Here is a 27,475-nt window from a genome sequence, read left to right as displayed (position 1 = left end):
GAAAAACTAGCACGCTCGCTTACAAAGTGATTGACAGCATAAAATCTGAACAAATGATGCCGGTTTTTGAGGGAAAAAATGAGAATGCTGGAAATAATCATAGAGGTTTCTCGGTTTGTGATACTTGAGGGATTTGAATGATTGTCTTCAGGTGGTGCATTGCTTCCCAAAGTGTTTGTATTGTGGATTAAACCTCACACTGCTCAGAGGACAAACCGGGGCCAGCATGTAGCACCAGAGCCAAAGACATGGCTTTCATTCTTCAACCCCTCCTCCCCTCCTTCTTTTTTCTATCCTCACACATTTTCTCTTCCTCCTTCTATCCCTCTATTCATCCCTCGCTCTGCCCAGCAAATCCAAAAGTTGTGTCGCCATAGCAACAGCTGCCGTCTGCGAAAATTACCTAAATCCCTCCCTTTTTTTTTCACTGTGTGTTCCCTGTGACATTCAATGGATACTGTTTTGATGTGGGAACACACAATCGGAGTCGGGGGGGGGGGGGTGGTTATAAGGGGGGAGGAAAAGAGAAGAAGAGGAGGGTAGAGAGGTGGATGTTAAGGGGAACACCAGAGCAGAGCAGCAGAGCAGAAAGAGGAGAGGAGGGATTAGAGGTGGAAAAGCCTGGTGGCCAGACATACAGCCAGTCAGCCGGAGACAAAGTGAGAGAAAAAAAACAAAAAAACAAGAGTGAGACGGAGAGCAAACACAGACAGGGACGGACACAGGAAAACAGCCAGACAGACAATCATGCAGACACATAAAAAACTAAAAACAAACAAACAAAGAGTAAACAAAGAAAGGCAAGCCAAGGGCACACAAACAGCCAGCAGGCAGATAGAGTAACAGAGAGGTGGGCAGATAGACAGACAGACAGACAGACTGACCCAGTGAGACAAGGCAGAATGTGAAACAGGTAGCAGGCAGAGAGGAGACAGACGTGTGTCGCCATGGTAACACTGAAACCAGTGAGTAAAGGATGTAGGGGGAAAAAAAAAAAGCAGAGGTGGTGATGATGGCAGTGATGGTGGTGGGGGTTAAGCGGGATATAGGAAGCATGCCGTCCCCATGGTAACACAAACGGAGGGATTCTGAGAGAGGAAGTGAGGCCAACACACACAAACACACACAACAAAAGGCACATTAAGAAAGTGGGAAATATCGTTCCTCATATCCCAGCATCCATCACCCATCTCCGCGTGCTGCTACAACCTGATTTGCATCACCGTGTTTATGTCGTATGATGTGCTTATGAGGAGCCTGAGCCTGCTTCCATGTGGCCAATTAGTGCCTCCAACATGCCATTTATGATCCTCTGACTCTGCCAGCGAGCTGCAGTTTTATCTCGGTGATGAAGAAGGCATGTAGTTGCGGAAAAACACGGACGGATGGTGTAAACTATTACAGCTTGCAGCATTATTCTTGGTTGGATGGCGTACAAGGCAATCTGTTGTCTTATCATGTGTGTGAGACAAGGCCAGTTTCCAGGATCATGGCTGAGCCAATTCGGCAAAGACAATCACATTCAATTGAGATAAAGCCTCTGTGGAAATCATGTAGCTGGGAAACTTCCCCAGAACGCTTATCAGACGCTAGTAATTACTCTTCAGCAAACACGCCAGCAGATTTGCAACTATTGTACCACTTAATCAGAGCATTGTGAAAGCAAAAAGGCTTGTGGCAGAATGTGACGAAATGAGTCAAGTTGCTTGACCTGAATGTGCTGCTGACTACAGTGACTGTCATTGCCAGGAAAAGAGTCACCGAACACAGCCTGCGGATTTACACTGAGAGCTAGTAGTGTAAGCATGGTCTCAATGAGCCCGCTGTCATTGAAGAGAACAGAGCAAAACAGAGGGGAACAGCACGGGGCGCTAGCATCTAGCGGCTAGCCAGCTACTCCAGTTGGCGCCCGCTGCTTTCAGAGCTCATCAGGAGCAGCCACAGCTGAGCTCAGATGGAAGCATAACTCTGAGGAACACTAGAACGCGTTCGGACAGGACTACTCAAAGTTAATTTGTCGCACAAGTAGTTTTGCCCTGTTTTATTTACAAAAATAAACGTCTCAACTAACAAAATCAGTATTCACAGCGCTCACGTGCTCTTCAGAACACAGATTGTTACCGCAGGTATCATTGAAAATTCCCCCTTTCCCTGGCGTATTTACTATTGTGTTCTGTCATTAATGCATGCTCAACTCATAATTACTATATTTCCAACAGCACTTTAAGGCAGCATAATTGCAGTGTGCGGCAGATGGCTGTTGGCTAACTGGCTTGCAGTTACGCCTAATGGCTATTTGCTATCGGTGTAAAACAGGCTAATGGTTCGCTGGCCAGCAGCTATAGCTTAAAATAGACAGCTGTCCTATGTGGGCTCAGCCAGAATGGAAATGACTATGTGTTCCTCATTATCTGCTGCGGTGAATTCACCACACAATCATTGTCCATAAAAGCGGGAGAAGAAAGTGACGAACATTTCTTCCCCCGTCTGATGTCTGAGTGCACTGATTCAAAAAGGTTAATTTATGCAGGAACACTGGACCACGTTTACGTCTCATTATAACGGCCATTCCTCGTGGAAAATAATTATCCTGGTGAATCTGAGTAGAACAAATGTAAATCGTTAATGGTTGTATATAACATAACCGCTGTTCAAAGCCAGGCTGTGTGGATGTTTATAGTCAGCATGCTCCACAAAAGACACTCATTCTGTTTTTGTCTGCAATTTTTATCTTCCAACTCAAGAGGGAAAAGAGGGGGGAGATGGAGAATGTATATTCCTTTTCAAACACGGAGACTAATTACAAGGGATTAAGTAATTGCATGGGGAATAGTCAGGAAATCTTTCTCAAAACCTTTTGTTCCAAACCCCATTAATTTCACCCTGCTCCATCTAGTGCATAACGGCTCGACTCTGCGAGCGGTTTCAAAGGACAAAATCTACAAGAAATGTTCTGTGCTGTTAAGAACACAGCAAATCATGAAGGCGGAGGCACTGAAAGCTTCAGTGGAGGAGGAAGACTGCGATTCAATTGAGGCTTTAAAAGTCATGCACCCACACTCTAACTTTACAGAGGAAGTGTTTTATGTTGGGGGGAAAAAGTTTGATGAAAGTACACCACCTTTTGAATAATTTAAAACAAAATAATTCGTAGGCTGCTCTGTGCTTTGCAAAAAACTGTTTTAAAAAAAAGTATGTATGAAGGCTGAAAAGCTACAAAAGGATCTCTTGTTTATAGACTTTTTCTTTAGTTTCAATCATGTCTCGAAACAAAGCATGATGAGGAACACACAAATAACTTACTGCCCTAATGGCAACTTATTCTGGTATACCTGCATAGCATTAACACACAGGCAATATCTAGTGTGGTGGGCTGAACAATTTATCAAAATATTATTGAAATGGCAGTAAAGTCAAGTGCAATATCCAATCCAGGAAGCTGCCATGTTTTGTTTAGGTAAAAATAACGGCATCATAGTGAATGCAACAAGTGTGGCGCCGCAAAGAAGCTCCGTCCTACAAATCTTGTCCTGCGGATGTAAATAAAAACCCCAACAAATGTCACATCATCATGATTCATAGCCTTTTTCAGTGAAAATGAAAATGGTGACGAACCAATGATGATTCCCATTAACCGTGAATCATACAGCAATCCAACATCTGTCAAAAAAATATGATTGATGATGATACAATGTGATTTTCCTTTATCGCATCTGCTACACATTCCCATGTATTAAAGTGGAATATCTGCATTTGAAAGGGAACAGAAATTGCAATTGCAATTTTGCAAATGCAATTTCTGTGTTTTTAAAAATTCCATGGCCGTGGTATCAATGAACCTATTCGTTCTGCAATGCAGTTCAAAATAGAAATGAAAGAGATGCTGAAGAGTGATAAATGTGCAAAATGGCAGCAGAGAAGTGACAAGGACAGCTCAGCCCATTTGTAAGGGGTGTAAAGGACGCCTCCTAATTTACTGTTCAAATAAGTGAGTAAGGGAGTCGGGATTCAGGACCACATCAAAAGGCTTTCGTATTGACAGCGGTGAGTTCAGGTGGTTCAAAGACACAGAGCTGAAGAGGAGCTGCAGATAGTCAAGGAAAAAGACCTTTAACAACCTTCTACTGTCTGCGCTTCGTCAGAGGCAGAGGCTTCAGACTGCATGTGATCAGACTCGGGTTAAAGCTTTCATAATCATTTGGCGAATGGAGTGCAACACACAAGCACATCACCGGGCATGACGCACATCACAACACCTGCACCGGTTGCTTTGTTTTGCTTTTACGTGAGTCCACAAACCTGGCGTCAACACACACATCATCATGGATTGATACGAGTCACCTTATCAAAACTATTGCACTATTTTCCAGCGCTGATGCACGCCAGCGGTCTGGAAAATCAGTATCTTGGAACACGTTGTCTCCCTAGTAGCGCAGGCTCCTGTACCATGACTACCTCTTCTGTCTGTATCACGTCTGGTATCAGATGACTCCGTCCTGTATGACAAGGTTGGTTCTTGTTTCCTTTAAATGGACCTCTACGTCTAAATTACCCCTATCATTCACAATCTTCATAATATATAATGTTCACAAAACCGAAGAATGAACCAGAAGAACTTGGTCCGTTTCATGCGCTACATTTAATGCAAATTGTGAAACACGTTCTCACTGTCAGCTCGTCAAGTATGGCAGCTTCATCAGTGGCCTCCAGCCTCAAACTATGACTCACTACATACCCCTCTAGCGTCAGCCTTGAATGTGAAGTGCTCCGAGTCACCGATAATAATACCTAATATGCAACAACTGGTTACACATTCAGAATGAAAGGCTCTGTAGTCAAACAACCAATATAATCTGATATACAAAGTCCGCTTAAAACAAAGCTTGGAGACAAACAATTCACAGATTATGACTGACGATACGCCTTTTGGACTGTTGTTAAAGCAACATTATGTCACATTTTACCTTAAAATAACAGCCTCAGAACTATGTCAATGGTAAAGTGATGAATCGTGTCTCTGTCTCAGCCATGCCACCCCTCTATCACTTGTTTCTGCACTATGTGACTTCAGTGATAGGGTAGGATCACAGTGTTACGTACATGTTTATAGGGCTGCACAATTAATCGCAAAATAATTGCAATATCCAAATGACAAGACCAAACCAAATCACTCTTGATTCTTGGTCGCCAGTGTTGGGTGTAACGCATTACACCCAACACCGGCGACAACACTTAGCTGTAGCTAAAATAAAGATGGAACATCACACACAAGGGGCTGGGGGCGAAGGCTGTCGATAATAGAACAATGATTGGTTGGGGTTTGGCACAAGGTATCTTTCACCATCACCGATTGGTTAGTCGCCACCCGCAAGGGGAGATGGGCTAACAATGGCAGCGTCAACAACACGAGAAGAACATGCTGCTGCATGCGACTTGCCTGAAGTCCCCCCGCTGCGTAAAGCCAATTTTGACGGTTGGAGATACAAACATAACTTTGAATTTGTTGAACGTAATTACTTGACTGTAAGGTGCACACTTTGTCCTTGTTGGAAACTTTTCTCCACAGCTGCTAACGCTACCTCAAACTTAACGAAGCACCCGGAAGCACCTACAGAGACAGCACGCACACACACAAAGCTTGTTGCTAAGGAACAATGGAGCAACATGAATGTAATGAGTAATGTAACAAGTAATGTAACTAATTACTTTCTTCAGGGAGTAATTATTTAATGTAAGGCATTACTATTTTTGAGAGTAATGTGTAATGTGTAATATATTACTTTTTTGAGTAACGAGCCCCAACACTGTTGTTCACAAGCAGGACGCTAGCCCCGTTCTCTGGATGGAAACTTCACTAAATTCAGCATATCATTCACAGCCTTCACCATATAACACAAACATTTTCACAATTTGTTCATCAATATTTTGCACATTCCATCCTCTTTGTTTCGAGTACTGCACAGCCGTTTTTTCGGTTATAAAGACAAATACATTTTACACATTTTTTGACAGATTATTCGCCTTTCTTTGAATGAAATTGTTTGAATGTTATATTTATGATTCCTGACCTTTATAGTACTTGTTTGTTTTGCTCCAACTATATTAATGGTTATGCACCAAGATACCAAGGCAAACTCCTTGTAGGGGCAGACCGATTATTGGCCCTGGGACGATTATCAGGGACGATATTCATCATTTTATAATAATTGCTATCAGTGATTTTTCTGTCACATTGAAGATGAAATAAACCAATTTACAAATGTTCTTCTTTGGCTCTGCTGCAGGATCCTCTCACACAGTGTCCTGCCTACAACAATGTCTGATTGGTAACACGTGACTGATTCAGATTATTCAATGATTGGATTTGTATGGCGCTTTTCAAGACACTCAAAGCGCTCTGACAGGGTTCCAGGTTCCATTCATTCACTAACAGTCATACCGGTATTGGTAAACTACGATAGTAGCCTCAGCTGCCCTGGGGCAGTGTTTCTAGGCTAATAATTAAGTTTTTTGTCAGTCTCCTTGATTTCTAATAATCAGTGTCAGAATCTGCCCTGAAAAAAGCAATTCCGGTCGACTCCTAAGTCCTTGTTCCGTAAGTGAAAACCTACTTGGCCAATACACCTGATTCTAAAATTGACAATGAATCAAACCGGGCTCCTCTGCTTTGCTGAATCTTGAATTTTTTGTTGCAGAAATCTTTTTTTTTTTTTTGTCAATTTTTGTTTGACTCTAACACATTTTACACACTGTATAGGCACACTCACATTGCACACACACTCAAGTTTCTACACTCGGTATGTAGGATGAAGGATTCGGTCACTCTCCCCTCATATGACCCATGTCGACTCTTATTTTGGATCACCGGGGAGCGTCGGTGCTTTCAGGGGGAAACAGATCGAGGCCTCTGTGGTCAGAGCTGTCTGAACTCTGGGACTCCCAATCAATCCTCTCCCTCCCTCTCTCTCTCTCTCCCTCTCCCTCTTCCTCTCTCTCACACTCTCTCTCTATCTCTGTCTTTCCCTCTGTGTTTCTCATTGCTCACTCACCCCGTCTCCGCACCGTGATAGAGGTCATGTGTGGTCAAGAGCTGAGAATGGACAATCAGGCTGCAGCCGTAGCCACTATTATGACTGCAGCTCATATCTCCTCTCTCTCTCTCTCTGCTGGCTCCATACAGTACAGCCATATTACCCCGCTCACTCCATCTTTATCTGAGCGGTACAGCAGTGGGATTACTTTTTCTGACAGGTAATATAAGGGATTACAATTGAAAGTCAGTAATAACATAAAAGCAACTGATCCAGGTACAGTACTACTTTGATAATATGGCAGACGAGCTTCTTTGCTGTCTTACCAGGAGATGGATGGGTGGAATTTGATCAAATTTGGTCTACCATATCAGCGAACCTCCATCCAACAAACACCTGGTTTTCTTCAGCTGTATTTTCGCTAAGGGGCAGACCTGGTTGGTTACTAAGCTTTCCTTCAACGCGACCCCTCATTTCTCTTGCCTTGCAGTTCATAAAGCAGTTTTTATCCGACACACAGTGCAGCCACTGCCATCCCGAATGTAAGCGTGGCTGAAATGATCATTCAAAAGTTCCTGTCTCAAATCTCCTTCCTGGAAAGTTTGAGTTTGTCCGACAATGTTTCCAAATCCAGCAGACAAACTTGTACAGCAACTGGACACTGCATCCCAACCCTTGACTGGGTTGTTGTTTTAGTTCCATTACGGCTCCCAATATTCTTCTCTCTGCCGTTAACTCCTGCTACAGCTAAATGATTCCCCCAAGGGGCTCCCCAAGTTACCCCGCCATGAATCTTTAATCTGACGTGATGACGTTGTCACTTCAAAATGGTGGATTAAAACAGATTTTCAGATAGCGCAGTAGTTATGGTAAGTTGAGAGTAGGTGTAGTTTTTGCAGTCCTAAACCCTGAAAATCTGTTTGCATTTTTGCACGTCCGGTTCCCTTATCTCAAAGCCTATTTGTTTTTTCAGTTGGTTGTTTGGTTAAAGTCGGTGTTTACCAGAAGTTTAAAATATTAACATGTCTTGTTCTACAACATAAAATACACCAGTAAATATCCCTCAATTTAATTATAAAGTGCTAACGTGTCTTAAAAACAGCAGCTGCTAACAAGTTAGCTAATTGAGACCACAGACGTCAGTAAACGTCATCACACCGAATGATTGAGACTCATCTACTCATTTGTCTGTGTTTAGTTACAAATTATTCCATGTCTAACTTTACAACTTTTATATTGATCACTTTATCAAAATCGTGTATAGTAACTCTGTAGTAAGACGCTTAGTGTTGGTGATGTTCAAGTCATGTGACCGCAATGTGGCCTGTTCAGCTTCATTAATCAGAAAAAGTGACATTCGTCTGTGAAGAATTATCTTTCTGACCAAAACGTATCTTTATTATAAACCTGTGTTTGCCACAGAGATTATTTTATTTTTGGCGATTTCGCCTTCTGGGTCGGCCTACAAAAATACATCGTCCCTACACAACCCTATACAGATGTTACGGCTTCAAAGTGGAAAGAGCCATGGGTCAAATTCCCATTTCATAGTTTTATTTTAATAATGTTCCTCAGTATGGAATAGTCTCCTGGATATTTTATCAAATTAGATCCACTATTGCAATCTGGTTTTATTATTTTCAGAATGCTTTCCAGCAGTTTTTGGGGGGTGCAGATTTAAATACTACCATTCCCATAAGCCTCAGGTGTCACTGCTGTAGAGAAGGAGGCAGTTGGCGGTATAAATCAGAGCTGTAGCAAATTTGGCATAATTCACCATCGCATTTGGGAACAAAAATACCATGGAGAAATATTTGCCTGGAATCTCTGAAACTCTGCCAAAATTTGAGACTTGTTTAGCAATTCAAATAAGGTGGTGATGTGCCAGTTTCTTTCAGCTGGAGAATAATAGACCACTCAGAGCTTCTTGGGAGGGATTAAGAATGGGAACATCTTTTGTAGGAAACTGACTACCTAGCTGAAACCGTGAAAACTAGCTAGAAACTAGAGAGTCTCCCGCAACGCCAGACCTTCTGGAGGAATAAACACCAGAGTCACATCAGATTTTGTCCTGATCTGGAGTCATTTCTTGAGAGCTTGGAGTTAACTTTTTAACTTCTGTGATTAAAAAGTGAATCTATCCTCACTCCTGTTGATCAACCTGACCGCAGCAGCAGTTCCCAGAGGTGACCTCCGTAAATGTCTGATGAATTGCATTAATATTCATTAGTATTGTTTTTATGTGTTAACAAGACATAGTAGTCCTACAGTGCCACCTTGTTTTTTGTGACACTAAACTTCCTGCTACTTTCTCTTCACAATTTCTGTGTCTCAAGTCAGGGTCTGTATCCTTCGAAGGACCCGGCCTTTGCGGTCTTCGAAGGCGAGTCCTTTGGAGAGGCCTTGTTTACCACGTCAACCGTTGTTAAATGGGATGGTCTAGCCTTTGGAGCATTTCCTGGTTGCGTCACAAGATGTTTTACCTGATCTACGGCACACAATGTCACCATTTTCTCTCTTTCTCTCTTCTTTTTCAGGCGCGCAAAGAATCTTGGGATATGTGAGGCCACAAAGGATAGTAGCGATGCATCCTCCAAAAAGAGGGAAAAGAAGGCCACATTTGTGGGCTTCATTTGGAGGAGCCTTCGGATTGGGACAGCCTTCGCGCGGCGTTGTGACATAATTGGCCTTCAAATGCTGCCTCCGAAGGATGCAGACCCTGAATTGAGACGCAGCAAATCTCAATGCTCACGCATTGTCAGAAGAACGGTAAAAACTTGTAAACATGCTAGTTATTTATCATGTTTATCTGTTTGAATTCTGTAGGGAAAGAGTTTACATTGTGATTTACCTCATTATTTTTGTATTGTTCGTACCTGTTATTTTCAAGAGCTCCGAACTGTGAGGTGTGTGTCGAGCTAGAGAGCACGCTAGCTGATGGCGGAAACTCTTTAATAAGCGCCCTTGGAGAGCAGAATGAGGTATGAAAATTGTGGAGTGTGTATTATTATCAGATGGGGTTTTGTTTAGTTCATTTGCTTATGAGTTAATTGCACGTCATCAGGATAAAAGCAATATATTCTTTATGTGATCAATTACAAAATACTGTATTTAATTTAAAAGAAGCATGTGATACACTTGTCATAATAGCTTAAAAAATATATTTCATTTCGTATTTCCTCATTATTAGTTGGTTAAAATGATTTGTATTGGGTGTAAACATGTTTAATATTTGAATATGTTTTATGTGTGAATTTTTTGTCAAACTACAGAGAAGCATTTTGTATTTCTTCTATTTATTCTGTAGTTTTCACGGTGCTTATGGTGCATGGTGCTCGTTGAGAGGAAGAAATAAATCGACACCCGTTTGAAACTCTCTGCGTCTTGATCAATGAATCCTAGGGGCCGCTACAACCGCCAGTGTGGAGTGTTTATGTTCTGTAATGCTGACTTGAGGGGAAATTTACTTCATGAAGGGAAAGATACCTTCGATATGTGCCTTTAATCACTGCCTTCCAGCTACGGTAATCTGGCTGTTTGCCATCAGAAATGATCCCATGGTCAAATTTGCTTTGCTTGTGGTGAAAAAACATTAAACAAACCACCACTGCCTATAAAAATCCGTGTGACGTGACTCAGGCATGAATGTTCGTGGACAAGGTGATGGTTTAAAGTTTAGCCTAGTTTGCAGTTTTTTTCTAACCAGGGGGTAGCAACTGGCAACCAAAACAAATGTGCCTTTACCACAAGTGAACGTGGGTTTCTCTGCATTTGAACATTTTTGGAAATATTTGGGATAATTCAAGTACAAACTCAACAAAATATCAAACAACAAAATATCAAACAAAGGTCTAGTCATTTTTAGACATTTTAATGTAGGATTCTTCAAATTATATCTTCAAATGTCCTATTTGTAAGGAAAGTTGAGCTCTGAGTCTCATTTCCAACTCGCCAAAAACTGCTCTGGAATAGTAAGACGGGTCGGCCGCCATCCCAAAGCATCAGTATTTAATGAGTTGGGAGTGAGACTCAAAAATCAATTTTTATTACAAATAGGCTCTTTAATGTAACATGAGTAAAATTAAAAAATTACCTCATCCGTGAAACATGAGTCACGAAGACAGATTTTCATTGGCAATGGTGTTTATTTAACAACTCCCGTGATCCCACACTGCTCAAGTCTTTTGTTTAATTCTAATTGAGAGACCCCTCATGGCAGAAATTACATTTTGTGAATTTGAATTGTCATTTTTGTCGATCTTTGTGAAAAATGGTAATTTACCTGCTCCTCACAGCCTTTGGTGATTATTTCATTAAAGAACCACACGTTTTTTTTTAACACAGCGCCTCATCTTTTGTGCTGAATGTTCAACCGGAAGAGTTTTACGCCTGTTCCAGTCTTGGAAGAGCTCCAGCTGACAGTCACCTCACAGTGTTTATACAGAAAATAAACAGGACTTTTACAACCTGAAGCTCCTGGGCGTGCAAAGCAACTCCTCCCACTTCACTAGTCTATAAAGTAAAGTAATGTAATCACTATTTCAATGAGTAATGACTCATTAATTAAATCTTTTAATTAACTTGCCCGACACTGCCCGATTACCCTTCACTGCCTTCCTGTAAATTCCTTCTTCCTTTGCTTATCTTGCCTTTTACATTTTTTAAAGTTTCTCCAAGTCTTTTTTCTCCCTCTTCCTCCGTTGCTATGGTAACTCTCTCCCTCCCTCCCTCCCTCCCTCCCTCCTTTCCTCTCTCTCTGTCTCTCACCCCCACTTTCCCCCCTCTTTCTCTCTCTCTCTCTCTCTCTCTCACTCCAGCGGCTGGTTGGACAGTTGCTATAGAAACAGACTTATTTAAAAGAAGAGCTAAGAAATTATCTTTTTCTCGTGCTCTCCCCAACACGCTTGCTTTTCCGCCGTCTTTCACTTGCCCCATCATGCTGGCCCTCCCCCTCTCCCTCCCTCTCTCTCTCTCCCTCTCTCTTTCTCTCTCCCTCTCTCTCTCTCTCTCTCTGTCTGTTCCCCCCCCCCCCCACTCTCTCTCGCTTTGCCTCAATCACAGCCGGGCAGACCTACTCTTTTATTTTCCTTTGGCCCTCGTCGTATATTGTGGATTTGCACACACTTGCACACACACAGGCACACAAATCTGCAACCTCGCTCTTTCTTCATCGCTTTTGGCTGAGAGCTACACGCACGCACGCATGCACGCACACACGCACACACAGACACACACAGAGACACGCACACACACACAGAGCGTCACAGTACCTTTCTTAAGGAACATACAAAAAAAGACACCCACTTCTTCTTTCCCATGACAGTCCACCCCCTTTCTCTCTCTCTCTCTCTCTCTCTCTCTCTCTCTCTCACACACACACACACAAACACACACACACACACACACAAACACACATACACTTTCTAGTTTCACTTACAAGAACATCGCAATGATTTACATTAATTCCACAGAGATTTATCACAGCATTAATGAAAAAAGTCCTAAAATTGAATGGCCTACATTTCGGGATCTTGGTTTATGTCCCCTGATTGGTCTCCATAATGTGAGTATATTTTGATAATCAATAACTCGGTTTCATACATTTTTTTTAAGAAGAAACAACCGCAAATGTTATGATTTCTGCATCTTAAATGTGAATAATTCCTGGTTTCTTTGCTCCTCTATGAGGGTCAACTGAATATCTTTATTGTTGTGGACAAAACAAGACATTTGAGGCTGTCGTTTTTGTCTTTGGGACTTATTTCAGCATTTTTTGACATTTTACAGACAAATCAACTGATCGCTGAATCGAGGCAAGCAATGAACAGCGCCACCGCACAGCATCAAATTCAATGAGCCTTTTTTCATGGAAGACATTTTAAATGGAGGGGATTCACAGGTGCGAATAATAAAATTAATGATGGGCTGAATTCCAATTAGCTGCTTCAGTTTCAAGGTCCAGGCATCGTGCATCTCAGCCCGCTGTCCCCCTGTCACGACTTAGCGGGAAACTTGAACAGAACAGAGGCATTCTTTGTACCTGTGCTATTTCTGCAATGACAAGTCAAAATGTCTGCTGTGAGAAAAGGCTCATTAAGAACAACCATAGGCAAACACACGCTCTGTGAAACACACACCCGCAGTCTAATCTCCTCTCCCGAACAATGACAAATCTCACTCTGACATAATCTTCACCTGTGACGCCATGACTTCATTTTCCGCCACAGGGCGAGGGGCGAGCAGCGTGACGTCACTGCCCCTGTTTACCGCCATCGCTGAGAGATGCTCGCTTATCTCTGCTGCACTCGGGCATATCAGGCTTCACTGAGGGGAGATAGTGTCACCCCCACCACCAACACTGCCCCCACCGCCGCCACCACCACTGCCGCCTCACCCAACCTTGCTCTCGCCTTCTCCTCTCCTCGCCTCATCGAGCCTCGCCATGCCGAGCGGAGCCCGGGTTGTTATCAGCTGCTGATAGTTATCGACTTACATTAAAACATAAGAGGGGAGAGAGGAGGAACAGGCAGATAGACAGACAGAAGGAGGATGGAAACACAAACAGAGTGGGTGGTGATGGATACCCACTTTCATCATCTGTAATCATGTTGTCCATCTCCAAATCGCTGCTTCTTCTTTTATCACCGTTTAAAATCCACCAAAGGACAAGAAATAAAAGGGGATGGAGGGATATATTGAGACTCGGTCGTGGCGCCCATGCAATCAAATCATTTGGTTACACAAGTTCAGTTTCTGATAAGGGAAATAAGTTTGGAAAAGCCTCCGTGGGAAAGATTGGAAGGCACTAAATGTTAAATTAAGTGAAAGTGGAGCCAGTGGATACTGGGTCTGTAGGGTGTATAAAAATTAGGATTATGATCGTCACACATTGGGTTTTTAAAAGAGAAAGTATTAAATATTGCAAACTTTTCCTTTAGCAGAAGCTTTGGTTTGGATAAGATATGGTGTATTAATAGAATTAGTAACTGCCTTGTTAGACGAGGATGAAAGGGACGACTGGAAATATAATTAGATGGTTACGTACGTACACTATATGTAGTTTAAAGGAATATAGCATAGAAGGGCCTATAGAATACTTTAGTACCAGTGCAACATTTACAATGGTTTCATACTTTGAGAAATACTGTATATTTTCTTCTGCGAAAATCCCCTTTTTCCTCATTGAACAAAACAATATATTTTTTTTAATGTTAAATGTTGCCTGATTCTAAACTTGGAAATACTGTGACATAATGCAAGGTATGTACTTTCTGCCACTAGAGAAAGCCCATATCTGATGATATTGTGAAGTAGCGTGGGATCATAGGGGTTGTTGTCATCGTTGTCAAATGTTGTCTGACACAAGTGAGGCTGAAACTTTTACAGACAAGGAGACGTAATAAGGTGTTCTTGCCGTTGTGTTGAGTCACATTCACTAGCCCTATTCACACTGGTGTTTGGATGCGGCTTTTTTGCGCCCTTGGAGGCAGCGAGGGGTGAAATTTAGCTCCAGCACTGTTACGCCACTGGAGGTAGTATCAGGGCCGCATTATTAGCGAACCAAACCAGTGTGAATGGATAAGTCGGCTTTGCATATTGAGGGCGTATCAATCGTACTGTCTGATAACTGCACAGGTCCCTCACTCAACTTAATAAAGAGAAATTTGCCACAAAACAACGTTACATGACGTCCTCCTGTCCGAGAATTCAGTGAACTTTCCCCCGGAAAACAGCCTCCGTCCCAGCGGGTGAGGGAGTCAGACAGCTTCCAGTTTAAAAAACGTAACTTTGTCACTTTCCAGGATGTTTGGTGGGTCAGGATCTCAATCAGTCCACATTATAACAGCATCCATATGATTATAAACTGTCCGCGGGTTTAGATTGACAGGGGGGACACCGGGGAAACACCTTGAAAACACACAGACATGCCTCTTTAGGAGCCGCAGCGCCGCCTTTCTGTGTGAATTACACAGCGGTTCGTCTTTAAGGCGGAGATGCTTCGCTCTATGTGAATCACCATCGGCAGAGAATTGTCAAACCAACGCTGCAGAGATAATGCGTCTTCTCCTATGTAAAAAGGGCTACTGACTTCCTGTCTGTTTCTGCGAACCGCAAATATGTTCAAATATGTACGTCTCTTATGTACCATACTGATGTTTGTGCGTGATATCTCGTTCACATTAAAGGTATATCAGCTGACTTTCATGTCGGGAGGTGGAATTGATGGTCGTGAAGACAGGTGCAAAGCTTGAGACTGATTTGCGAGATAGCGTTTCGCTACTGGTAAACCTCGAACTACTGGATATTTTTGACTAGATACCGGCACAATTTATAACCAAAAACCAGATATTTGGACAAAATGTCAGTGATATTTCCAGTTGTGAATAACTAGACCACTTATTAAAATTAAAATTTTAACTCAAATGAAACATAAAGTCGCAACTTCAAGAAATGTGAGGTTTCAACAAATCTGTGCTTTGCCATAATAAGTAATCATCAGATTGTTTCCTTGATGACAAAGGATGGTGCAGTACAATATTACATAATGTATGGTATAAGAGCAAGTACACACACACACACACACACACACACTCAGAAACACACACACACACACCCAGCAGCGTGCATAATCCAGGGCAAAGACAAAAGGGAAAACCTTGTGATAGCGATCTTGTAATGGATCAGATTGATTTAATTCCCTGCACTGGACAATATCTCATTCTTAATCCTCAAGATGTCTCTGAATGGATTTTATGTGGGAGGCCCATTCAATTGTTCCCTCTCACCTCCACACATGAGACTCTCAGACAACCAGTGAGCGAGCGAGAGGGAGAGAGAGAGAGAACACAGGCAGACAAAGAAACAGAGACAGAGTGTGTGTGTGTGTGTGTGTGAGAGAGAGAGAGAGGGGTAGAAACTTAAACTACCTCCACACTAAGCTTATTTGATCTCGCAGCCCTTTTTGTTGACATTTTTCCTCATATAAAAGGAAGCACTTTTGTGCTTTTGGTGCTTTTATGCTTGATGTCTGCATTTCTTTGAAAGCCTTCCTTGGAGAGGGTGGCCAGTTTGATTCTCCCTTTCCCTTCCAAAAAAGCTAAGAAGGGTTACTTCCAGCCTTTTATCACTTTTATTGAATACTCACGCGGAGAAAGGAGACCCACTTTATTTATCCTTAGAGGGCCAGAGACGCTGTCGAGGGGCGGAGCGTTGTGCATTGCAGCGTGCCGCTCGGAGCAGCGGTGAAATATGCTGGAATTGCCTGGAAAACTCCGGGCCCTGCTCTCCCAGGAGAGCCCCATCTATAATAGGCCTGGCTGTTTCCCTCTGCTCCCTCGCTGCAACCCTCTCCACGCATAAATCTCTGCTCCCCAGCCCTGCTCTCCTCCTCCTTCACTCCTGTTAGCTCCCGCTCCTCCTCTGCATTTCACTCCCGCCTCCCTCCTCCTTTATGCTCCCGTGCTTCCTTGGCCTCAACTCTCCTTTGCTCCTCTGCCCTCTTCCTCCTCCACATCACTCCCTCTTTTCTTCTCCCCTTTCATCCACCTCCTCCCTCACTCCAACCCTGCCCTCCTCCTCTTTTATTCTCACTCCCCTCAGCATCTCCTCCATCCTCCCCTTTCATTCCTTCATCACCAAATTTCTCTCCTCCTTCATCCTTGCCCCTCGCCTCCACCTGTCTCGACACCTCTACCCCTCTCCTCTGTCCTCATACTGTTTCCTTCTCCTCTCTCCTTATCTACTCCTCTGTTTTTCAATTTATCATCTCACCCTTTTCTCTTTTTTTTTTCCGGACCCCTCCGCACATAAATCTCTGCTCCCCGACCCTGCTCTCCTGCTGTTTGCTCTCGCTCCTCCTCTGCATTTCGCTCCTGTGCCCTCCTCCACAACTGCATCGCCTCCCTTCTCCCTCTGTTTCTGTCTTGACTCGCCATTCCTCCTCTCTCCCGTGCTCCCTCTCTCTGTGTTTTCCTCCTCCTTCACCCTCCTTCTCTTTTGTCTCCTCCGGCCCTCCTCTCTGCATTTCCTCCGTCCCCCTCTTTCACTCCTCTGCCTCTTCGTGACCAATGTTAGCTCCCTCCTCATTTCACCCTTTTGTCTTCCTATCTCCTCTCTCCTTCGTTCATGCTCCTTCCTTTTCCTTCCCTCCATCCATCTCAACACTTCCTCTATTTTCCTCCAAATCTCAGCTCTCCTCCTCCTCTCCTCACCCTTCTTTTTCCTCCTACTGCTCCTTCTGCCCTCCCTCTATCAACATCTCCTCCCTTCCCATCTCCACTCCTTTGCCCTCTTCCCACGTTACCATCTATTCGTCCCCTCTCTTCCCATCCACTCCTCCTCCTCCTCCACCTCTGTCGCCCTCTTTCACTCCCCAGCCCTGTCCTCCTCATTCTCTGATCCTGTTAGTTCCCACTCCTCTGCACTCCTTTTTTTTTTTTTTTTTTTTCCTCTTGCCTTCATTCTCCCTCGGTCCCCATCTCTTTCTGCCTTTTCAGTTCTCCTATCTGGCTTCATCCCCACTTTTCTTCCTCCTCTCTCTTTTCATGAACGCTTCCTTCCCCTCTCTCTCTCTCTCTCCTCCGCCCCCTTCCTCCTCCTCCTCTCACCTGAATTCCTCTCTTCTTCCTCTCATCTTTTCTTTCTATTCTAGTTCTTTGCATGTCTCCTCCTCCTCCTTCTCCAACCCTTCCTAGTCCACTACTCTGCCGTCATTCAGGCAGACATATCAGCCAGATTGACGGGTGTCAGTCCTAATACCAGTCGACGCTCTCTGTTAGGATCTGCGTTTCACTCCCACACACACACTTTCTCCCACACATACACATATACACACATACACACACACATACACACACGGCCCTTGAAGAGGAGGGATGGGGGAACGTCGTTTTAGCAGATTACTAGATTATCAGGGCATCGCGGTGAATTAAGCTGCGGCTAATTGTGGCGATTACTTTATTTATTTATTTTAATTGCTGTTCCTTGTCACCTCAGATTATGCTTCCCGCTCCATAAGGATATCGGATCTGTCAGGTACTGGAGGGCTTTGGGATGAGGCCCACACACACACACACACACACACACACACACACACACACTTAACTCAGCCGCCGCTATGTTGTTTGAACCTCCGCTCTGCTCTTAAACAAGGCTCGTCATGCCATTTTTAATTATCTTCATTTGAGAGTACAGCGGTTTTCCTTTTTTTCTTTTGTTGAAGAGGATTTTTTTTTCTTTTTAACACCCAATTAGAGCAACAGAGTCAGTCAACCTTTTACACTTTATGTTCCTGATCACCGCAGTATGGCGCTAATGGCTAAAGGTCTGAGGTTTGACTCATCCTGAGGCCGCTCATGCAGGCGATGCTTCATCAGTGATGCTTCACATGAAAAAAATCCAACAAGAAGAACACACTATGGGCTCCTGATTCATATTGTCTTCTTCTGGCCTCAATTTGTTCAAGTGTAAATTGAGAACACAAGGTTGACAAGACCTGTTTTTTCTTTTTAAAATAATTCTAAAACAGGCCGCTTCCCTGCAGCCATAGACCTTCGGGGCCCCTGGAAGCGTTTGTTTGCTCTGACTTGATTATCTGCAATTTGTTTTTGAAATAAAAGTGGTGTTGATCCTGAATTTGTAGCTCTTCTTGAATTCTTAGCCGGGTGTTCAAACCCAAAAACAGCTCTGTGTTCAGAAAAAAGCAGGGGCTGCAGCGATAGGGACGTGTTGTTCGAGCGATGGTGAGGCTGTGGATGTTCTGGGAGGAATGATTACACAGCTCTGGAAAGTTCATATGCTGTCAGGCATTCTATCTTTTGTGAGGAAGGCAGCAGAAATATGGCATTCGTGTTGCGAAATCTTCCGCCTGGAATGTGCGCTTGTTTTGCCGGATGAAAAGCTGAGACGGTTTCAACTTTTCAAATGTTTTGCCGAAGTTCTCTGTGTTGGCAGCCCTCGTTCAAATGAATGTTGGGTGATACATTCTTTCGTGTGGGGCTGTTGTTGGTCTGAACATGACAAGCTACCCAGTCACCAGGGAAAATGTTGGGAAAGTAAGTTTCTGCAAAACCTTGATTCAAGTTGAAACTCTGTCTTTCTTTTTATTGCATTTTTACGTTGCGCTAAGGTTAAAAAACTATATTTTCATCCTGTCACAACACTGTGCTTATGCTCTCGTTAGGTTTAGGCACATAAACCACTTGCACTTTAAATCCTAAAAGCTGACTTTATTTAAAAAAATTCAGAAAACTGATAACCTCAGAACTACCAAGTACAGTAGACTGTTAAACGGTTACGAGCAAAAAAAGTTTTAACAACCAAACTCAAAAACAACTCAAATTACAAGTCACCTTTACTTTGTCATTTTGAGGTGCGTAAAGTTGTTTTGTTGGATATTATTGCGTGGTTAGGGTTAGGACAAAATCATGTTTTGGTCACACGACTGGAGAACCAGGTTTTGTCACCACAAACTGTGGTGGTTGGCTGCAAATTGTCCCGAGGTCTCCTTGATCAGGAGGAACGCCGTTGTCTCTCGTGAAACCGCATGTCCGCATCCAAACATAGGAATTTTGTCAAACTGCGATCACTGGATGGGCAGCTTTGTAGCCTGCGACTCCACCAGCATCCCCTTCGCCTCCCTAGGTGAACGTCAGCCAATAAATACGTAATGTAAACGTGATATGACACATTTTATGAAAATCCCTACAGGTCTGTAATCATTGACACGGACACTTCATCTTGGCAACTGGACTGCCTTAAAGGTATAAGGCTGTTAGGGAACAAGACTCAACAACAGCTACATTTCTCATGAATTGGCGCTCTTTAAATGGCGCGTTTACAAACAGCAACTCAAATCATGCATTGTGTACCTTAAAGGTGCACTCTGTCGTTTTGGCGAATAATTTTTGATCAGAAGAGAAAGATCTAATTTCTTTTTCTTCTTTTTTTATGCATCAGCAAACTAAATAAACAAACTCTCTGTTTGGCCTCAAAGGTCAACGCAGTTTCACACCGTTTTACTTTATATTTGGCGGACCCTGCCACCTTTCTAGCTTCGAACCTTAATTTCCTTTGAGAACGGCTTGTTTATTCAGTTATATTGTAACTATTTAAACTCTGAGTTTGAATGTCCAGAAGGGCTCTACTTGAAACTATAATGTCCAGATGTACTTTACACTCCTATGGCTCATAGGACTTTAAAGTAATTTGTCTACTAAAAAGCCCCCCAGGGTGCATTTGCACAGAGAGGTGGTGTTGGTGGTTGAGGGAGGTGTCAATAGGCGCCAACTGGGGGCCAAATTTACAAGGTTAATCCACTCCTGCAACAGTGGGTCCCCTGCAGAATAACTCAATAGAACCAGTGAATTAGTTGGAAATTATACAGCAAATCATATCCTCCACTGTGCACCGTAGACTCTGATGTGTCCGATACTCAAAGAAGCCTTTCCTGCATGAGGTCACGCTTGTGAAATCTAATAAAGTAGAGGCTCATTACATGGAAGTAAAAACATGCTCATGAGTTTTTCCTCCAATTCTTTATGTGCTGTAAATGCCAAAGCAGCTCAGAGTTAACCCACAAACCCCCATCTGAGAGTATTTTTGTTGTTGGATGATTCAGAAAGGAATTATACAACTGTCTGAGGGCGGAACAGTGGAGAGTTGAAACTAATGATCACAGACAATCTCATACAGATTGTCGCTGTGCCAAGTTACAGCAAGTAGAATGAAACCATTTTGGAGCCATTTCGGGGTCTGTGGCCACTAAAATTGCGAGGTCGAAGGCCGCTTTGGACTCTTGAAGATGTTTTTCATGGGAGCCTTCAGGAATCCAAAGCAAGTCCAGCCGCCTTTGACTTTGCATTTCTAGACACATCTTCAGAGACCTTTCTAAGGATTCTTGGGGGCCCCTGGAGTCCACTTTGGTGTAAACCTGTGCTGATGTACACCATCAAACATTGATGGTCCAGCCTGGTTGCTGCTGAAGAAGCGTCTCAAGCCAACGTGGCCTCATCTTTCCCCCTCTCTCTCTCTCTCTCTCTCTCTCTCTGTGCTTCCTGAGCGCTCCTGCTCTGCCTCTGTTTATCCTCAAACATCCCCCTCTTGTCAACAGATTAGGACTGAACCCCGCTGTCTCTTCCTTTCTTCGTCTCTCTCTGCCTCCATCTCTCTGTCTTTTGGCCTGTCTCTTTACATCTGCGCTTCTGCTCTATTCTTGTGACGGGAGAAAAGAGTGGGAGGGGGAGGAGGAGGAGGAGGGGGGAGAAAAGGGGAGAAAAAGAAAGTCTGTGTGTGTGTGTGTGTGTGTGTGTGTGTGTGTGTGTGTGTGTGTGTGTGTGCGTGCGTGTGCGTGTGTGAACGAGAGGGAGAAGAGACGGGACAGGTGCTTGCAGTGCAAGAATTGCTTTGCTTGCTTTGCTTGCATGATCAGGCTGCAAAAAATGTTCAGCTCGAGCAAAAGTGCTGTTCAAGAATCGACTCTGAGAAACAGGCTTTTCCTCGCCTGTGGCCAGGACCGGCGCTGGCAGCGGTGTGGGATCGCAGCGGCAACATGCTGCAACAGACCCACGCTCACATACACATACAGGGCCCGAACAGTAATTACAGGGGCCCACAGACGCGCGGTCAACCGCACAGAGATGTATTTGGCCTGTGTGAGGAAAGGCTGGCACACCGCTGGACCGAGCGGTAAATCAGGCCGCTCGGAGAGCGACAGTCAGAGCTGTCAGCAGAGGCGAGCAGGCAGAGACACCTGGAAGACTCCAAACAGGCTAAACACACATTAGGCTGCAGCTGCTGCATGTAGGGGACGGATTCACTCTGATCACATTTACAGGCTTACACCGGCTCAGCTGGAGACAGGGGCTGCTGCTGCCTCTGTCTCTGCTCTGTTTCTGCTTCTGTTCTCTGCTGTTCTTCACTGTTCTCTGTTGTTCTTCACTGCTTTCTGCTTCTGCTCTCTGCTGTTTTTGACTGTTCTGCTTCTCTTTTCTGTGGTTCTTCACTGTTATCTATTCTGTTCTCTGCTGTTATTCACTGTTCTGCTCCATTCTGTGTTTCTTCTCTGCTGTTCCACTCTGTTCTGATACAGTTCTCGGTGGTTCTTCACTGTTCTCTGCTGTTCTGCTTCGGTTCTGCTTCTCCTCTCTGTACTTCTGCTTCTGTTCGGTCTCTGTTCTCCCCTTTATAGGTTTTGCTTTTCCATGTTCTTCCATGTTGTTCCGCTCGACCATGGTTGTTGATGTTCTGTTTCTATTTTGTCTTTGTTCTCTACCGTTCTGTTTGGGTTATACCTGTGGTTCTGTTATGCCCTGTTGTTCTGGCCTTTCTGTTTCTGTTCTGCTTCATTTTGGTCCCGTGGTTTCTGATATGGTCTGTTGGTTCTGCTGTTTTATTCTGTTCTGTGTCTGTCTACCATTGTTCTGTTCTTCACTGTTCTGTTTCTGATCCTCTCTATAGGTTTTTGTTGGTTATTGTTCAGTTTCTCCTGTTCTCTTTCGTGTTTCATCCATCACCTCCCTCTTCTGTTCTGCTTTGCTCTGTACTTTCATATTCCTGTCCTCTCCTTTTCTGCTTGTCTTCTGTCCTCTTCTGTTCTCTCTTTTGTTCTGTCGTGGTCCGGCCCGCTCTGTTCTCTTTTGTTCAGTCCTGTCCTGCTCTTAACCGCCTTGTTCTTTCCTCTTTCTGCTCTGCTTTGTTTTGTTCCATTTGATTCTTCACAGCCAGAGTAATCAAATTGCACTCTTTCTTCTCATCTCTTTCATCACACACCGAACTTTATCTACGGCTGTAATGAATCCGAGCTCCTTGGGAATGTTTGATTGATTGACGTTCATGGTGATGTGAGCTGATCAGATCTAATACATTCTGTTCTGTTCTATTTCTATCGGAGGGGGTCAGCTCCGCTCCAGCCTGGGAGTCTTCTGACTGTCTGTCTCGGCAGATCACTATCTGAGGTTCATCACACCGGCAGCCTGCGGCACCGGGGACCCAGGTGCTAAGGCAGGTACACACACTGAAACACACACACTGAAACACACACACGGCTGAACTATTCACATCAGGCCACATCAATTAATCACCTCTGCCTTTGGAGCCATGGCTGCCTTCAAACACAAACGCACACTCATCCTCTCTCTCCCCCCGAAGTCTGCGTGCGTGCATGTGCATGTGTGTATGTGGAGAGAGCGAGGATGAAAGAGAGGGCAATCTATCAAGGTGATCGATAAATAGGGACATTAATATTAGTAATGGGGCTCTCCTCCAGTCCAGTGAATATGTCTCCGTCTTTACGGTAAAATATGAATTTTTCTTGGCACCTGGCACGTTTACAGCGGGGGCCGCGCGCGCGCACTGGCACGAGCACGCCAGACTCTACCTGCATGCTAAGAGGAGCACGCGCGATCTCTATTATCTCTCTCACACACTGTCTCTCTCTCTTTTTCTCTCCTACTCTAACACACACACACAAGTGCGCGCATTCTTTCTGTGTCGAGGGTCACTTGCGCTTCACTCCCCGCTTTCTCTCTCTCTCTCACACACTCTCTCTCTCACACACTCTCTCTCTCTCTCACAAACACACACACATACACACACACACTGAGAATGAAGGAATGCACGTGCCTGGCACGTGCGTGTGCGCGCGTTGGAAATTGATCCAGTGTGACTCATGTTAAAGCCCGGTGACCAGACTGTGCATTGGATCCTCGCCTCATCAATCATCCCCGGCTGGCAGGCTATGCGCAGTGTGTGTGTGTGTGTGTGTGTGTGTGTGCGCGTGTGTGTGTGTGTGTGTGTGTGTGACTGTGTGTGCGTGTGTGTGTGCGCATCCTCGCACCACATCTCCCGCTGACCCCCACTGCGTTTGTTTGTGTCACCCAAATCTCTCTATCCATGCGTTTCAAAGGTCACGTCAAAGCAATGTCGCGTGCAGATGCTGCACATCTCTCTCACATAAACATGTCATTGAAAAGAAGAGAACGCAAGCGCGCGCGCGCGCGGGCCGTTTGTGTCTGCACTCCAAATCTCATTTTTCCCCAGCAGAGCGCAGACCCTGAACACCCCACGACACTTTTCCCCTCCGCGCCTGCGGGGCTGTGATCATGATGATGGTGGTGATGATGATGATGTCCAGGCGAGCACAAATCCATAACAACATAACACATTTACACACACGAACGCGCGCGCAGCCAGACACAGCGCGCGCACACGCACATACACACACACACACACACACACACAAACACACACACATCTAATCTCTCTGTCAGCGCAGACGGAGAGACACCCACAAAGCGCACAGACGCCCGCACACAACAGGGCAGAGAGGAGGAGGAAAATGATGAAGAAACTTTCCGCTGTTGCTCGAGCCTCTCAGCCAGCTCACACTGAGTGTGTTCAAACATCTCTTACCTTGGTTCAAAGTGATCGCCAAAGTTATGATCCACAGGGCTGGCATGGTTCAGCCGAGCGCATTCAGATTCCTCCCCTCGGCTCTGCTCCCCCGAAAAGATACCATCAATTCCTCCTGACCGGGTGAATTTAACTGGAATCCTCTTTGAGTCATGAGAGTGAAAGGAGCCAAAAAAAAAAAAAAAAATCCCGATGCCTGTCTTCCTCTCTCCTTCTTTCCTTTCTTTTGCTCGTTTCCTTCTTTCTCCCGTGCGTAAAATAAATCTCTCTCCACTTTTTCTCTCTCTGCGTCTATTTTCCTCTCTGCGCTCTAGATTCCCATTTAAAACAGGACCGAATTCCTCTCTCCCTCTTTTCTCCCTCTCTCTCTCTCTGCCCCCCTCTCCTCTCTCATACAATCAGTAGCACACACTCCCTCCCTCCCTCTCCTCCTCCTCCTCCACGCCTCCCCGCTCCAAATCTCCGTTTTGGACTCCACAGAGAGGAGGTGAAGGGCGCTCCAGCGGCCGACACGTGAACTGCGCTTCAAGTGCTTTAGACACCCAGCTGTGCACCTTAAACAGAATATTCTGGGGCAGGTTCGGCATTTCAATCTGTTATAACATCTAAACAGATTTCAGGGAAAACACAAATAATTTTTAATTGCCGTGTGTAGACCAGTTATTTGTGATTACAGACAGATCAAAAGAATAAGATGCTTGAAATAAGAAATTCTAACTAAGACATGGTAGTTTTTTACTTGTCGGTGTTGATCAAACAGATTTGTGATTCTGGTAATGTTAGTTTCAATCATTAAGTTACTCAAAATTAGTAAAAATTCCAAAACAAGTTCAAATACAACAAACCAGTGAGACGCTCAAAGATAAAAAAAATTGATGAGACTAAAATCAATCATGTTTCGCCTTGATTTGAAGTAATTCATCGTACGTGGACATTTTTTGCAGTGCACTGATGAGAGTGTAAAGCAGTGGTGGACTCAGGATGTTTGAGGGTCAGGGGCAAAAAGGAAAAAAAAAGGGCACCAACGCACAGAAAGTGGTGATTCTTACCACTGGAAGGCCACCAGAAAAACCCTCTTTCTCAATCAGCTTGTCGCTATAAATGATGAAAATATAAATCTTCCATGTCCAGGTCACAGGTTTGAATCATTTGGATAAACAGTTGTGAGGGCTGTTCGCTCGGCCAGTACTGTCAAGCAGTGTAATAAACCAAACCTAAACCCTCCGGATAAAGTATGTTAGCTTTTGAATGTTTAATTCATAAAGGGGCACTATGTTGTCTTGGGGAAGAAATCCAAACTCAGAGGAAAATAAGGTCCCCAGAACACTGTTTGAAGCTAGAAAGGTGGCAGGGTCCGCCACATATAAACAAAGCGAAACAGTATGTAATTGTGTTGTCCTTTAAGGTCAGTTTGTTTATTCGGTTTATTCCGGCATGAAAACAAAGAGAGTTTGTTTATTTTGTTTTGTTAAGTATACAAAAGTCAGTCAATGGAGATGTTTAGCTTCTGATACAAATTTCTTCCCAAAAACTACATTCTGAGCCTTTAGCACAAAAAAACTGAGACATTTTTCTTTTTTGCCAGATTCATTTGTTTTATATTATTAATGTGAATATTATGCAGACATACTGAAGTTAAACTAGTAGCACTGGGCTTAAAACATGATAACTTGGATTTTGTTTTTCCCATCACTCCAGAACACCAATATGACATCAATATAAAAGTGACAACGATTCATAAATCTTTTGTTTTGTCTTTTCACACTTTTTCACTTTTTAGAAACACATAACCTATCAAAAATGTTTTTGCAAACTCTTCCCAAAAAAATAGTTTGCACTACGAAATGTTAAATGACAACACTTTGCTCTCCAGCAGCACCTGTAGTCAGAACTGAGCATTGCAGATTCTGGCGCGAAACTATTACAAAATATGAACCAAGGAACTAATAAGTAGTCCATCGAACACTATAAACTAAGACTAAAGAGCAACCAACAACACATGTAGGAAAGCTGTTTATTTTTCATTGGATTAAACGTGATGTCACCACCTATCCACAGAGACCATTCGTTATCACTGTGACAGTCCATCAAAGTCCGTTCCTGCACTCTCACACTGTCTGAACTAAAATAAATAACCATGGCAACCTCATCACATCATATGAGTTTTAATTGTACCACTCGAACAGTGTTACTTCTTCGGTAGGAATATGCCGTGTGTCAACTCATCTAAAATTCTGTCTGATTCACAGTTAGAAATATCTCATCACAGTTAATATATTTAGCATTTAGTAATGCACTAATACAAACTTGGACATGATTATTTGATATACAGTATCTCCATAACTGAATGAACAAGCTGCCCTCAGAACAGAAACATAACAACACGTTGCAGCACATACATTTGGTGGAATCAGTATCTCAATTGAATGAGGTCAGCTTTGGCACGGCGCACGTGTTGCACCCACACCAATGCAATTTGTTCCAGTATTAATATCAGCAGAGCTCCTCTAAAACTAGTCCATCATCCTTAAAACAGCTGGACGGACGTCTGAACGTGCATCTGTGTGAGGACTGTGATAATTAACTGGTAGCATGAGCACAATGTGAGACCGTTTGTTAACCTCTGTGGCTGCACAACATGTGGGAACAATATACCACAGGCCATACTGAGGGAGTGGAGGCAGGGAGAAGAGAAAGAAAGAAAGAAATTAAGAAATTAAGAAAGAAAGAAAGAAAGAAAGAAAGAAAGAAAGATGCATATTTCTATCCATGAGAAAAATAACGTATCACTATATCATCTTGTTTTTAGAAATAAACATAGGGGATAAAGACTTCTGCCATTATGAACTGTAATTCAAATTGAATTTATGGAGAAATGCAGTCAGTGGTTTTCTTAATTTCATTTACAAGCAGCAAACCATTTCTGTTCCTAACGGGGACTCTGAATTATTGCATTGTACTGCCCTCTGCTGCTCATTTAAAGGAATACAGATAATGGTGGCGTATGGCCTCTCAGAACCTGTTGGTAACAGCGT

General features: G+C 43.7%; 1 protein-coding gene across 2 annotated transcripts in view; it reads right to left on the bottom strand.

Moving 5' to 3' along the window:
- kirrel1b (kirre like nephrin family adhesion molecule 1b) overlaps positions 1-24,844 on the bottom strand; it is an 88,864-nt gene extending 64,020 nt beyond the window's left edge. For both annotated transcript variants that reach the window (XM_030402944.1, XM_030402945.1), the window contains exon 1: positions 24,441-24,844. In XM_030402944.1, the coding sequence (XP_030258804.1) occupies positions 24,441-24,486 (46 nt within the window). In that variant the 5' untranslated portion in view covers positions 24,487-24,844. The remainder of the gene's footprint in view (positions 1-24,440) is intronic.
- Between the last annotated feature and the right edge of the window lie 2,631 nt (positions 24,845-27,475).

Source organism: Sparus aurata, chromosome 21 (assembly GCF_900880675.1).
Source record: "Sparus aurata chromosome 21, fSpaAur1.1, whole genome shotgun sequence".
Taxonomy (NCBI): Eukaryota; Metazoa; Chordata; class Actinopteri; order Spariformes; family Sparidae; genus Sparus; species Sparus aurata.
This window is presented reverse-complemented; position numbering and strand designations above follow the sequence as displayed.